At 34.2% G+C, this 16199-nt stretch overlaps 1 protein-coding gene and 1 long non-coding RNA gene across 2 annotated transcripts; both read right to left on the bottom strand.

Annotated features, from left to right (window-relative positions):
• Positions 1 to 5577: 5577 nt before the first annotated feature.
• On the bottom strand, positions 5578 to 11209 carry LOC148547317 (uncharacterized). The gene is made up of 2 exons (XR_015896174.1): positions 10508 to 11209; positions 5578 to 5739 (listed from the first exon to the last, which is right to left on the bottom strand). It is a non-coding gene; the product is annotated as an uncharacterized LOC148547317 (long non-coding RNA).
• A 554-nt stretch (positions 11210 to 11763) lies between these two features.
• Positions 11764 to 14921, bottom strand: LOC107611913 (AT-rich interactive domain-containing protein 1). The gene is given in 3 exon segments (XM_088496369.1): positions 11764 to 12185; positions 12188 to 14646; positions 14725 to 14921. Coding segments are annotated over 2 exon segments (1350 nt in total). The 5' UTR covers positions 13142 to 14646; positions 14725 to 14921; the 3' UTR covers positions 11764 to 11789.
• Between the last annotated feature and the right edge of the window lie 1278 nt (positions 14922 to 16199).

Here is a 16199-nt window from a genome sequence, read left to right as displayed (position 1 = left end):
AGAACTGTGTAACTTTGGACATTCCACTATGCCTTGTATTAGCTTTTAGTTATGTTGATTTTGCAGTTTGGCTTATACCTATTTCTGCACAGTTTGGCTTATGCCTTGTATTTTGTGTTTGAGGCTTACTTTTGACATCTTAAGCTTCTTCAAACTATCCAGTTTAGGAGACTTGTTCATTTTGGGAAGATTTAGGAAACTATGGCTATGAAAAACTTGTTTAGCAATATAACATCAACTTTCTAAATTATGTATGCAACTACTAAGTCTCATTCTTCAATGTTTCCATATTTATTTAGATATTCAAAACATAAGTTCAACATACATATATTATAACTAGAGTTCCATTTAGATTACAGGATCCATAACTTGCTAAAATGGCATGTTTCAATACACAAGAAAAACCTAGAACATCCCATTCTCTATCATGATTTCTATAATCCATCTCTCAAGCAATAGCTACATAAAAAGCAACAAAAATAGCAAATATAATTACAGGAAAACACAAGGCTAATGGGTTTTTCTTCTTCTCCAAAGCAATAATCTTCTCTTCAAAAACAGCCATTCTATGATCCAATTCATCTTCCTCTTCGTCTTCCTCTTCTACAACTTCAACATGTTTCTCAACCAAATGTCTGCTGTCACAGATGCAACAATTGCTTCCTATTCTGGCAAGATGCTCATTGACCCAAACAAAAAATTTGCAATGAGATTTCTTTCCCTGTTAAAATCACCAAAATCATCTACTATCTGCATCCATCTCAGATCAAACCAAAGCCAAAATTTTTTAACTTACCTTATAGAATGGACAACCCAAGAAGATTCTGTTAGGGTTGCTAATGGTCCTCGACATATACATTATCGCATAACCTCCACAGAAGCACCTCGGGGCGACGGCGTCGTTTGGATGGTCAGCATGAACAGCACATGGAATTGAGCTTGAAATAGAATTTTCTTCTCTTACTCCACTAACACTTCTTCTTGAGGTTGATGATGCCCCCTTCGTAGCCATTGTTGAAATCTGAACAACTCTTCTCCTCACCACCAGCCACCACCATAAACGAACGACCCAAATGAATTTTAGGATTGGGGCAGCACACAAAACGACGTCGTTTTGAGTGAGAGGGACTTATGTGTCCCTTTTTCAAAAGCTCCATCCCACTAACGTGCCACGTGGGAACGCCGTTAAGCTAGGTAAGCAGAGGGGGAGCCAGGTCAGCCTTTTTCGTCGGGTCTGACGGTGGCTTATGGACGGAGGGACTGATCCGTCTAATTTTTAGGGACGTCAGGGACTTAAAAGTATTTTTCAATGCTCAGGGACGAAAATATCCGCGGGCTAAAAGGTCAGGGACTAATTTGTCTTTTTCTCAAAAAGAAAACATAAATCTGCCATTAACCTATATATGTTACATGGCTAAGAATCAACAAATTCAACAAGTTATAATTAACAATATAACATAAACAGGTTCATAATCAACAATTCAACCTCATTAATCAGTTATTCACTCACTTAATCAAATTAAAATCCAACTAAATAACTAAAAAAATAGAGAAAATGGGTTTCACTTCACAAACACAGAGAAGTGAGGAGACCAACTGTCCGAGCACGGCGAAGCAGACTCTGGCAAGGGGAGGCAGCAGCGACAGAGAGAACACGATAACAACGATGTGAGACGCGGAGCAAGGAGACGCGAAGGTGCAGGGGAGCCACAAATGCAACGTAGTCGAAGATGCACCCGTAGCCTGCAAGACGAAGTAGAGGAAACGGCCGACGATCGTCAGTTCTGGAGTGAGATTGAGAGACTATGGTGTGATGAGGTGAGAGAGCCTTCGAACTCGAGGGGGAGGGGTAGCCAATTATGGTTAGGGCTGTTTTTTTTTTTAACGACCAAAATGACGTCATTTTGGTTAGGAAAAAAAAGAGTTTCGAACCGGCCAGATTATACAAAACCGTTGGTTTGTTAGTTTTTATCAAAATTAGACGATTCAAAGTTTCAAACTAAATCTGTCTAGTTCTATTCCTTGTGTGGTTTGATTGTTTAATAGGATCGGCCAAGTGACCGATACACCGATTTTTCGGTCGAACCGGTCGATCCGGTCCAATTCTTACAACTATGCCGCTAACAACCTATTCTACTCTTTGCTTAATAAGTGAACCGAACTACATTTTCTTTTAATGATATCAGTGGCCGGATCAGATTTATTACAAATATAAATTAACGGTAGCATTTATGTATGTAGTTATGTTTAAATGTCAAAGTATCAAAAAATTTATAGCAAAAAAATTTAAAGTTTAATTTTCATTAATGTTGAAAGAAATTAAAACATAATGTACTTGCCAAAACAGAGCAAGATCTTGTATTTCATGGAGTAGCAAATTAAAACATAGGCAAAGCCATAGGAGCACAATGACATCCAAATTGCAACTGTGGTGTCTTAAAGTAACCATGTTGCTTTAATGGGATATGCAGCTCATTTAATCCTCCTCGTGCTTAGGGGTGCTCAAATCTAAATCGATCCAAATTAAACCGCTCATTCAATTCAATACAAATCAAAAATTGATTAAAATCGCACTAATTCAGATTTAATTGGATTCTATTTTTTTGTAAACAGCTGGATCAGATCGAATTTCGGATCTACTTTTCATAACTGATTCAATCCAATCCAAACTGCACAATGTGCTATAATATTGTTATTTTATTATTATATTTATAATTATACTTATAACATGTTCAATTTGTTATACATTTTTATATTATTTATATATTATTATTATTTAATAAATATTTTATGTTCAAAATATTATTTATTTATTTATTTTAACTAACCTATAATTTTAATTCTTTTGTTATGTTATCGCTAACTTTTTAAGATATTATTAAGACTTGTTATATCATTGTTGATTATTTAAAATTTGATGTTGAACTTGTTATATGTATTTAATTTTTTTAATTTACAAAATCGCAAATTCAATCCAATCCAAACCGCTTGAAATTGGATCGGATCCGATCGGATTTTTTTTAAGTCATCCAATCTAAACAGTACCGCAAGTAAAATTAGTGTTCGGATCGGATGAGTTTTTGACTCAAAACCGATCCAAACTACACCGCGAATACCCCTACTCGTCCTAGTCATCTATATTCTATGATTAGATTTAAGAGGGTTCTACATATAATATGCAGCAACAATAAGAAGTTAAGTTGTGCAGAAATTTGTTTACTGTATTTGTATTTCAATATTTATGGGCATATATAAAATAAAAAACTATGAAACTACCTTTTTTGTTCTTTTAAAGTTGTATATTTTTAAAGTTGCATATGCAATATTTGTTGCACTTATCTCTGCCTGTTTGTTTCTTGGTTGTGGCCTGTTGTCCAATAAGTACTTCCCCTTCAACTTCTAAGCTGAAGAGAAATGTCAGAATATGATCCTCGTCATATGTTTTTGTATTATAAGAAGGTAGGTTAAATATTTTCTTTTAAACTAACTCTTGTAAAAGATTCTTGTATAAAATGGAATTATCCTGAATTTTTTAACTTGAAAAAAAAATTAAAATATTATATAAGAAATTTCAATAAATGGCTGTAGGTGATTAAGACTAAACTCTTGAAATCCTCCTAGCAACAATGATAATAAAGCAACCTTAGCTGCTGCATGTTTAGCCTCTCTCAGGGTAAAAAATTCGTTGTCGCATTCATACGCCTGTCCATCAAACTGTCAATCAAATAAAACTTTGAACTTGAAACGCATGGCATGAAGAGGGCCCTCCCACTCGAAAGTTGATAAAATTGTGAACGAGTAAGAAAAAAAAAAGATGAAAAAATTTTATTGATTGTTGATTGAATTGAATTGAATTATGAAGATAAAATTAAACTAAATATATACATAACATTGGCCTATGAAAGATAAAAACAAATAAAGATAGAGAGCTACTTTGATAAAGACGTCTAAAACGTCTTTTTTTAAAGATGTTTTTTAATAATTAAAATTTAATACATATAATCGATTAAATCGTATTATTTTTGTTAAAATTAGGCCAGACAAATTAATTTGATCGGAAAATGGTGAATTAAATTTTGAATCAGTCTAAATTAATATTATTTTTTATAAAAAATGACTACAATACCCCTATTATAGAAAATGACTAAAATACTCTTATTATATATATTAATTTTGAGAATTCTAAATTCTAGCCCTTTTTCTTTTCTATCGTATATGGTTAGAATTTGGAGTTTTCAAAATTAATAGGGATATTTTAATTATTTTTTATAATAGGGATATTGTAATCATGAAATAATATTAATTTAGACTGATTCAAAATTTAATTCACCATTTTTCGGTCAAATAATATAAAATAGGGGTATTTTAGTTATTTTTTATAATAGGGATATTGTAATCATTTTTTAAAAAAATATTAATTTATACCGATTCAAAATTTAATTTATTATTTTTTTTACTAAACTGATTTCTCCGGTTTAATTTTAATAAAAATAATACAGTTTAATTGATTATATGGGTTAAATTTTAATTTTAAAAAATATCTTTAAAAAGGATATTTTTAGCATCTTTATCTAAGTGGCTCCCATAAAGATAAGATAAAGATAAGATAAGATAATAAAGGCTAAAATTATAATTGAATTTATGTATTCTATTAGGTTGCATTTGTGGGTCATGAGACTTCTTTATTGTTGTCATGAGCTAAGGTGGAGGAGTAGTTTAATACGCCCCTGCAAGCTGGTGGATGAAAGATGTTAATAATCCACGGATAAGTTCTGATAAAATTGTTGAGAAAGACACGTCTGACGTGGTGACGCAGAGGGAGATGCGTGCGGCAGAGCTAGAGCTGTGGACGACAAAAATATAAAAGATGTTGTGCTTGAAGGAGAGAGAGCCAACAACAATCTTAAAAAAAAAGCGCGTAGAGTGTGATAAGATTGATCTTCAGAGGGCGCATAGAGTGCAATAAAAGAGGGCACGTAGAGCGCAATAAGAGAGGGCGCATAGAGCGCGATAAGAAAGAGGGCACATAGAGCGCGATAAGAGTGCAGATAGAACTGCTAAAACAGAATGCAGATAGAACTGCTGAAAAGAAGGCGCAGACTGAACTGTGGGGAGAAGGCACAGACGGAACTACCGAGAGAAGATGGAGATGAAACTGCGGGGAAAAGGCGCAAACAGAACTGTCGGAAGTAAGAGCAGACGAAATTGCTGGTAAAGAACACGGGTAACCAAGACCGAGGTAGGATTTTCACCTGATGTAATAAGGATTGGTTGGATCTTGAGTTAAATTGAAAGATTGATTATTCATTGTGGGAGGAGGTTGAAAAAGAAATACAATGATTTCACACCGGAAAGATGATAGCTTATGTATCATCTTCAAGGAGGATACCATGACTCTGATACCATGATAAAAATTGCAAAAGAATAAGAAAAGAAAAGATGAAGAATATTGTACTTTGTATTTCTTGATTGATTGAATTGTAAATTTTGAAGATAAAACTAAATATATATAGAGCATTGGTCTATGAAAGATAGAAGCAAATAAAGATAAAAACAAATAAAGATAAGATAAGATAATAAATGCTAAAATTGTAATTGAATTTATGTATTCTGTTGGGTTGCATTAATGCAAAGTATATCTCAAAATTGGAAGCATGTAAACTAAAGAAAACTCCGAATTCTAGCTGTTCAAATCTTTTAGTTTGCTGCTTCCACTACCAGATATCATTTCGCAGAGACCTACACCAAAATCAAACCAATCAATTGAATCCCAATCTTGTACACCAAGAAAGCAAGGTGACAACAAACCATCGACACCAAAATTCTGCAGCTAAGACGCAGAAATCAATGATTTCACATCCTAAGCAATGAGATAAAGATTGGTTTTGAAAATTGCTGCAGCAAAGATGTGCAAAGATGATTTGATATTCCAAGCAAGAAGAAGATGTAACACCCTAACTTTTAACACCTCATGATCGTACCAAAAGTAAGGTGTTACTAACTTAATTCCTTTTATTATCTATTTATTATTGAACCTTTACGCGTAAATATATCAATGGTTTTACTAAAATTTATAACTTTTCCAACAAGAACAAACAACACATTCACATACTTAATATTATTAATACATTGTAGTATCACATATAAAACAATTACAGAACCTACCCCTTTGAATAAAACTCTAACTAACAAGGTGAAGGGAAAATAAATTCTAATAACTCAACTCGTAAACATATTCCTCTGTGCTCCTGCAACTTTGCAATAAGCCTTCGCACATGTAACTAAAAGGGGTGGAAATAGGGGGTAAGAACTGGGGAGTTCTTAGTAGGGTTGGGGTAGTTAGTTACGTTCGTTTTGCTATTATTAACCAACCGCAACTAACAGCAGAACACATATAAGCATAAATAATAAAAGAACACAGAAGTCAATCAGTCATGCAGCACACACACACAATCCCAGGGTTACATAGCACAGAGATATGCGCAAACAAGCATGATGCATGTCTAGTCCTAACAGGCCATGAGCTCATGTGTCGGTATGTTGCCCGATTCCCGACACTAGTCCTGAGATAAGCGTTTCGTATCGCCGTCCCTATCTCAGCCAACGTCCCTTCCATGAGCGTTACGTGTCGCTATCCTCATGGGAACATTCCTTTCGGTTTCCAGTGAGCGTTAAGCATCGCTGTTCTCATTGAACCGTCCTTATAGTATCAAGTGAGCGTTACGCATCGCTGTCCCCACTAGACACCTGGCACTAAGGCCCAAACAACACTTAATTTCTTTTTAATTTTTGCTCTCTACTCTACTGTGGCAGAAATACCTTTAATTAATACCTTCTTTTTTATCTGCTCTATTATGGCAGACGTTCTTTAGTTTCTTTTATTCTTTTGATTTTGTTCTCTGTTCTTTATTGAATTATATTTCCACTTAACTCAGCAACCTTTGTCTGAGTTTGGCTTCCAGTGCCATAACCTCTGTAAGAAATCTCTGTCTTATAGGTGCGACTTCCTTGAGCCGATGTATGCAGACATAACCTCTGTAAGCAACCTCTGTCTTACAGGTAGGGGTGGCAAACGGGCCTAAACCCGCCGGGCCGGCCCACGTAACCCGCCAAAAAAGGCGGGTCGGGCTGGAAAATTGGGACCGCCAAATAGCAAAAGCCCGCTTAACCCGCACCGCTTAAACCGCTGGTTTTGGCGGGCTTTGGCGGGGCGGGGCGGGCTTCCCCGCCGGGCTTAGTCTTTTTTTAGCAAGGGGTATTTTTATAATTTTTTTTACTAAAACCCAACTTCCCCAACCCAACTTACAAGAGAATGAAGATGAAAATTGGGTGTTTTAGATTATGTTTATTTTGTTTTAGAGACAATATTGTTAATTATGTTTTGGATTATGTTTATTTTGCTTTGGAAACAATATTTATAATTACAAAGACTTTAATGTTTGTGAATACAAAAATTATAATTTGTTTATACTTTTAGAAATTATAATAGTTAAAAGTAAAAAACAAAAGAGATTTTTTTATATCTTTATATTATTATTTAATAGTTAAAAGTTAAAAAAAAAAAAGAGGATATTTGGCGGGCTTAGCCCGCCGGCCCGCCAGCCCGCCGTTAGGCGGGGCGGGCTAGGATTCTGGGACCGCCTCACTAGGCGGGGCGGGGCGGGCCAGCCCGCCAAATGGCGGGCTTCTGGCGGGGCGGGGCGGGCTTCCCCGCTTGCCACCCCTACTTACAGGTGCGACCATCCCCTGAATTGGCCGATGTATCTCTGAAAAGCAAATTTTGATGGACTCACCACCATATCTCTGCTTATCTCATTTTCTTTTCTTTTCTTTCTTTCTTTCTTTCTTTTCTTTCTTATCATTCTACAATATAAATTGTCTTCGCATTATTCCCTCGCCTTTCTCTAAGTGTCTTATGAAAAAAATTATAAAGTTCTTTAATTAAGTATGTGTTCTCTAAAGGTTTTAAGATTACTCTACTTACTTGCTTTCTCGTTAATATTACACATTATAATTTTCTTACAAAATAATATCTTCGATAAATACTAATTATAATAATGATTTATTTTAAAGAAGTAAACATAATCTTAAAGAAGTATTTAAAATAATATTTATAATCTTCTTCTAAAACTTAGTTTATAAAACCTTATTTTTAAGTTTTTATTAATTACTTTCTAAATCACGAACTTTTTAATATTCTATTTTCAACCTCGATATTTTATAAAAGTATATTTGAACCCTTAACCTTTTTCTTTCAAAATATTACTTGTATTTTAATCCTTTTTTGAGTCTTTCGGTTATCAATTTTTCTTAACTTTTAATTTAATCTTTCAACCACCAAATCTCATCAATTTCCTCAAAATACCACATCACAACAGTTCCCGAAACCATTAAAACAACCACAACTAAGCTGTTTCTCATAGCCAAACCAACAAATCACAAGCAATAATAATAATTCAACATAAACTCATTCCAACTCAAACAATAATCAACCAAATCAATATTCACTTATCAAATTCACATTTAATTATTATAAAGCTACCAAACCCTACCTCTGTACGAAATCAAAATAACAAAAGCTTCAAAGAAGCTTTTTGACCGAGCTGCTGAAGAAGAAAACGTCAGAAATCGTCTGTGCCTCCTAGAACTCCAATTAGTCGAACTCAAGGGGAAGGAAAGCTACGTCACTGTCAACCTCCACCGAACAAAAGTGATGCCAACATGTAGAGGAGGAGGATACGAATAATTTTATCGGATTAGATTTTTTATTGAAGTTATGGATCACAAGAAATCAAACCCGAAAAATCAAAGGGAGTCATGGTTTCCTCCCTCACCCACGGTGTAACACCCTAACTTTTAGTACCTCATAATCGCACTAAAAGTTCAGGCGTTACTTACCTCTAAACATTTTTATTCAATACTATCTTTATTTAATATTGAGCATTCGCAAATACGAACCGATACTTTAATTACAAAAACAATAGAAGACCTTATTTTAAATCACTTAATCACAAAAGTATATATATTCACATAGTTGTATATACACAGACTTAGTCAAAGAACCTCGATTACAAGTCCTACCCCTCTAAAAACTAAAAACAATAAACGATGAGAGGGAAAACAAAATCTAACAACTTAACTCGTAAACATAATCTTCAATACTCCTGTAGCTTCACACTAAACCTTCGCACCTATAGCTGAAAGTAGGGGTGTTCATGGCCCAGCCCGGCCCGAAGACCCGGCCCAGCCCCGAACCTTTTAGGGACTAATTTGGTGTGATTTCATCGGGTCTAGGGTCGGGTCCGGGCCATAGCTCGGGTCACCCGAACTCGGCCCGGTGGCCCGGTCATCGTACACAATTAATATTTTGTGTTATTAGTGATGGATGATGACTATTCTTATGTGAAATTTAAGTATTGTAAACCATAATATTTTGTGTTATTAGTCATTATAAGACTATAAGTTAATGTTTTATGTTTAAAATGCATAAGACTTTAGACTAATGCATAATATTGTGTTATTTGTATTGATTTAAATATTTGATGTTATTAGACAATATTAGTATTGATTGTGGTTATGCTTTAATTTTAGAGAAGGTTTAATTCTTGTTATATTTTTCTAAGTGAATTTTACTATGTGAATTGTGAAATCATGGTTGAAGATTAGATGATTTTTACATGCTAAAGACCCGGTTTTCACCCGGCCCGAAAGTGCATAGGTTTCATCGGGTTTAGGGTCGGGTTAGGGTCTAAAAATTAGGCCCGGTCTATATTTCGGGTCGGGCCTGGGTTAGGCCAAACCCGGTGTGGCCCGGCCCATGTACACCCCTAGCTGAAAGGGGGGTGGAGATAGGGGTAAGAATTGGGAGTTCTTAGTAGGGTCGGGGTGTAGAGTTATATTCATTTTATATATACTTGGTCAGCAACAACAGTCAATAAAGTACGAGCCAATTCAGCAATTATAGAATACAGAATCCAATCACAAGCACACACAATCATAGAAAACACACTCACAAACAAATATGCGCAAACAAGTATGATGCATGTCTATCCCTAGTGCAGGTAATGAGCTCATATGTCGGTTTCGACCCGCTCCCGACGTAACTCAGCAACCTTTGTCTGAGTTTGGTTTCCAGTGTCATAACCTTTGTAAGCAACATCTATCTTACAGGTGAGACTCTCTCTAGCCAATGTATGTATCGATAACCCTGTAAGCAACCTTTGTCTTACAGATGCGACCATCCCCTGAATTGGCCGATGTATCTCCGACAAGCAAATCTCGGTGGACTCACCACCAAATCTCATCAATTTCCTCAAAATACTACATCACAACAGTCCCAAAACCATTAAAACAACCACAACTAAGTTGTTCCTCATAGCCAAACCAACAAATCACGAGCATCAACAATAATTCAACAAAATCTCATTCAAACTCAACTAATAATCAATCAAATCAATATTCACGTATCAAATTCACATTTAATTATTATAAAATTACCAAACCCTACCTCCGTACGAAATCAAAATATTCGAAACTCCGAAGAAGCTTTTCGACTGAGCTGCTGAAGAAGAAAACGTCAGAAATCGTCTATGCCTCCTAGAACTCCAATTGGCCGAATTCAAGTGGAAGGGGAGGTATGCCACCGGCAACTTCCATCGAACAAAAGTGACACCAACACGTAAAGGAAGGAGATACGAACACTTTCATCAGATTAGATTTTTTATTGGAGTTACGAATTTTAAGAATTCGAACACCGAAAGTCAAAAGTTCCATGGTTTCTCATTCTCTCTCTCACATGGCCATTCTTTCATTTCTTCTCAATGAAGCATGCACGGCTGATTTGAAAATGAAAATGATGATTATTAATGGTAATAATAATGATTTAGTTAGTTTGGTGACACACGGGGGGTTGGGTGTCATGCATGAGCCACGTGTCAAGTTATAAAGTTGTTGAGTCAGCGGTTCAAATTATAAATATCTTAAACGAATAACTATGAAAATTAGATATATTAAAACACAAGTAATAATATATATGAGTTACTAATATAGATGACATTAGTAACATAACGATAAAAAATTTACGTGAAGCATTAATAAAGCTAAGCTCACCGAAGAATACTGCTATTTACTCGTTTCGGCGGATTTGAAACTTGATAATAATAATAATAATATTAACTAAATTTTATTTTTAAATTAAAAATATCAATTACTTAAATTAAAATAAACATATAATTTTTATTTATTATAAATTACTAGAATTATAATTTTAATTATGTAAAATATTTTATCATAATAAATATATATATATATATATATATAAGAATATAAATTTAATTAAATTTAAATAGTTATAAAATTAATTTAATTATTTATAATAAAATAATTTCTAAAAATAAAAAATTTCAATTTATAAAATAAATTATAATTTATTTATATTTATATTTTAAAAAATGTGAATCGTTATTGTCTCTCTCTCCCTTTTTCCAACTTAACTCCGTCATGGAATGAGCAAGATTAGATGGTGAACTTGCTTTGTTAGGTATCAATTATATATATATATATATATATATATATACCATTTGCTTTCTTTTTTTGCCTTAATGGCTTCGGAAATAATAATAATAATAATAATTCTTTTATTTTTTAAAAATATCTTATTATAATAAAAATTATTTAAAAATTTTAATAGATTTTAAATTTAAAATATCGTAAAATTTAATTTAATTACTTTTAAGAGAATAATTTTTTTAATAAAATAATAAATTATGAATAATTCATTATTTATTTTTTTAAAAACTCGAAGTGTTATAGAAGAGATCAATTGACATGGAAGATTGCTGCCACGAAGAAGCACAAATGGCCAAACTCTGCTCAACGAAGCTTGTGACTTCACTATCTTCAGGCTTCTTAGGCGATAATAAGGTAGTTCGAGGGTTACCTGTGTTATGTCCGAAAGAATTTTTCAATGGTCCATATTCTGCTTCATCATCATCGCTGTTGATGTCATTTGGAGTATTCCGATTCTGGTATCCCCTTCGCTGCAAGAGGAAGACATTGAAGTAGTAAAAAGCTAAATCTTCCCTGCTCTTTGTAGGAAACGATTTGAAAATTTGTTCCCAAAAACATGTCTCATGTGAAAGAGGGTTTGCTTTCACCACATCCTTAAACTTCTTCTCTTCGTGTTCGCCTGTTCGGTCCACAATCGCCTAACATCTTTCCCTGTCTTGTGTAAATTCCACATGTAAAATGCATCACCCAATTCTAGCTTAAGTTTAGCCATTTTCTGAGCAACATGAAATTGGATACACTCAACAGAACCTTGAAATTGGCAGCCACATGAATCTTTTCTTCCAGCTCCAATGGGATCCCTTTCAATAAGATTGGTATTCACCTTTGCTGCTGGCCATATTTGGTTTCCAAACCATTTTGAATCACTCTCAACAGCCATGCCAGTCCATTCAGGAACTTCAGCTTGATAGGCCGGGCCAATAGGAATGGGCACGGTGGCAGGTTCATCAAGTGAACATTTCTCAGCACTAGAATAAGGTGATTTCTTAGTTTTTAATCTCTCCCTAAGATTGTAGTTTGCCCCGACCTGATCATCATACATGCAAGGATGCATCCTTTGACCCTGCCAACTAGGGTGATCACTTTTGAGAAATACAGCTTCCCGGAACAACAAAGCCTGCTTCCAGATCTCTTCAATACCATATGACTTCCACTTTGACTTTTTGGGCATTGAACCCATTGCAGGATCACAAGGATTCTCAGCCCTATCAAGAATCCAGTGCAGCATTTCTGACATAGACTCTCTCTTCCTCTTTCGACCAGAGCTCCCCTTATTAATACTATCTTCATCGCCACTATCACACCTCTTGCCACCATCCGAAACTCCAGTCATGCTGTTTACTGCATCAGATATATCCGCTATTGATGTTTTACTTCCATTCAAATGGTTGAGTCTATCCATTGCATAATTACGGCTGCATAAGTTTCCAACAGTAGCAACATTTGTCTTCCGGTACAGTGAGTTCAAATCAACAATTTTTTTAGAACCACTGAGCTCTGGATTCAAGCACCTAACTCTATTAGTTCTACACAACTTTCTCCCATCCAGTAAGTCGCATACACTCTGGACCATGATAAAATTGTGAAAGAATAGGAAAAGAAAAGAGGAAGAAATTTTATTGATGGCTAATTGAATTGAATTGAATTGAATTATGAAGGTAAAACTAAATATATATAGAGCATTGGCCTATGAAAGATAAAAACAAATAAAGATAAGATAAGAACAAATAAAGATAAGATAAGATAATAAAGACTAAAATTGTAATTGAATTTATGTATTCTGTTGGGTTCAAGGTTCTGAGAACCGGACCGGTTATCGAACCGCTCTAGTCACTGGTTCACTGGTTCAACCGGTTCAATCGGAAAAATCATTTTAAAATAAAATAATAAATAAATTATAAATAAACATCCTAAAATATAATTATAGTCTAATATAAATCTTAAAATATTTTCAAAATTTAAAACACTACATGAAATATCATCAACCAAAACCATATGATCTTATCAAAATACAAACTAAAAAGTTAAATAGTAAAAAGAAATATCTAAATATTAAATGCCAACATGAAAATTTGTCATCAATCATCAAAATTCTCAAAAACTTGTTAAGTACTCAACATTAGAAGCCATTAGTTTCAACTTTAACAGAATACAAGTTCATGAACAATTAGGGTAACTCCTGTTTTGGGGGCTGCAGGGCACATTCTTCGCTTTAGTAAACGGTTTATCAATGATGACTTTCCAACATTAGGGTATCCAACTATTCCAGAACCTTTATACAGTGACATGAATAATTCACTTCAACTTAGTTATATTCATTTGAAACAAGTACTAAAGAGTGAGAACTAGTGTAAAACTTAAAAAGAAAAATAAACTTATTTTTGTAAAATGAAAAACACAAGAAATAGCCTAAAGATTATACACAGCAATCAGATAGATTATTTTGGTTATGCAATTTACTGATCCAAACTTTCACTCAAACAATGTGTTTCACTATATTTATATAATTTAAGAGTTATAAGAATGCTGCAACAGAGAAAGAAGCACAAAATTACTACTCAAGTACTCATACGGTTTAAATTATGTTTTCCTTGTATGGATATTAGATAAGGTAAGGAATTCTTTTGAGCAATAAGAGAAATTCTTTTGCCAAATAATTACTAAAGGAATGACATAACTAAAATTAACACTTAATTGTTACATAACCCACTGGACGAGGAAGCAGTCCTTTCTGCTGCTAATTCCTTTGCTAACCGGCCTAGTTTCATTGTACCCTTTGCAATACATACAACACAGAATTAAGTATGTGGCATGTGAAACTTCCTAACAAGAGGTCAAGAGCTAGAAAGAAATTAATTTATAGCAGCAGCATAACAAATCCATTTTTAGCAATAATTTCAACAACAGTTACCTATTCCATAGTCAAGTGCAAAACCTGTTCACAGAGCAGAACCTGTTCGATTCATATCAATTTATATTTTTTTTTTATTCATTAGAACAATAGATACTTAGTAATGCAATGCAGCAAACTGAATTACCCATGACATCATCAGTCTACAACTTCTATGTATATATCATCTGCAATAAAAAGAAAAAGTGAAAAACCCAGTAAGCAGTGAAAAATCAAGAATGAACCAAGAAGTTCGCATAACATACTTGTCATTCTCATTCCAGCCAAGGTAACATTACTGAACAGATAAACGACCTCCCTCACCTCATCATCCCCGCACTCGCGACGGCGACAATACACGAGCCACCAGATCTGACACGGCGATCCATCTCTGTAGCGAATCTCGCCGGGAATAGCGCCTCGTCGAGCCTTGCGGAGAATGCGAAGTCGAACGCACCGTCGAAGAACGGCGGGTTGTGAAGGTCAGCGCGCTGGACGAACGGCGGCGAACTAGCGGCTGGCGCCGCCGAAAACGCAGGGAACCTTGGAGTAGTTGGAGGCGGCGACACTGTTGTTGGAGAGGAGAAGCGGCAGTTGGAGGCAGGGGAAGAAGGTGAGGCTGCTGAGATCTAGGGTGAAAATTGAAAAATGAGGGTTTTAGTAAAACGGCATCGTTTTATAAGAACCAGATCGGCCGGTTTTCTGCCGATTCAACGGTTTTTTTCCGGTTTACCAGTTTTGGATATAGGACCGGACCATTGACATTCTTGGTTTTTGGTTGAATCGGTTCGACCGATTAGTCCAGTCCAATTTTTAGAACCATAGTTGGATTGTATTTGTGGGTCATGAGATTTTTTTATTGTTGTCATGAGTTAAGGTGGAAGAATAATTTAATAAAAATATATATTAATTTCAATGTAAAAAAAAAAGTGTATATTGGTAAGTGGTAACTGTAACTTTCGCTTTTGAGGGTAATTATATAATTGGTTCATGTGCAAGTGAGTCATACGTACTTGCCTATTGGCAGCGGTGAAAGAAAGGTTGAGAGAAAGGATTAGAAATTTGAATGGAGATAAAAAGTTTAAAATTTGAGTTAAAAAAGAAAAGTAAGGAGTTAGGGGGGAGTGGATGAAAAATATGAGATGTGTGAATATTAATATGTAAGATCTGCTTCTATTTTCAAAAGCTAAATTTTATTAACCAATGCAGTACAATATTAAAGAGAGAGAAAGAGTGCGCCAGATATTTTTCTCCGTCTCCCGCATCGAACATTTTTATTAAGGGAATATGTCTCACTTGATTGGTATTTTATGTATTTTTAAATTATTAAAAATTATTTTTATTAATAATAAAATTAAGATTATTATTGTTAGTGTTAGAATAATTTAGAAGTGTTTTTGCTGGTTAACCACATTTTAATAATATTAGCCAATATTTTACCAACATTTTATTTGTATACTATTAAGATAAAAATTTAAAATTTATGATTTAGAATATAAAATTTAATTAAAATACTGATCAAACATTAGTCAAAAATAATAAATTTATTAGTTGTGTATCATTATTTGTATTTGTTTTTCAATTTGAAACAAGGTGATAAACATGAATTTTATTTATTTTATTTAAGTAAATAAAATTTTTTTTAGTCCCATAAACATGTCTGATCTGCACCAATATAATAAATAATTATGTTACGTGTACATTAAAATTAACGATTAAAGTCAGTCATTAATATAAAATA

This window comes from Arachis ipaensis, chromosome B8 (genome assembly GCF_059453495.1).
Source record: "Arachis ipaensis isolate K30076 ecotype BB chromosome B8, ASM5945349v1, whole genome shotgun sequence".
In the NCBI taxonomy this organism is placed as follows: Eukaryota; Viridiplantae; Streptophyta; class Magnoliopsida; order Fabales; family Fabaceae; genus Arachis; species Arachis ipaensis.
The sequence above is the reverse complement of the archived record's forward strand: the minus strand, read 5'-3'. Positions and strand labels throughout refer to the sequence as shown.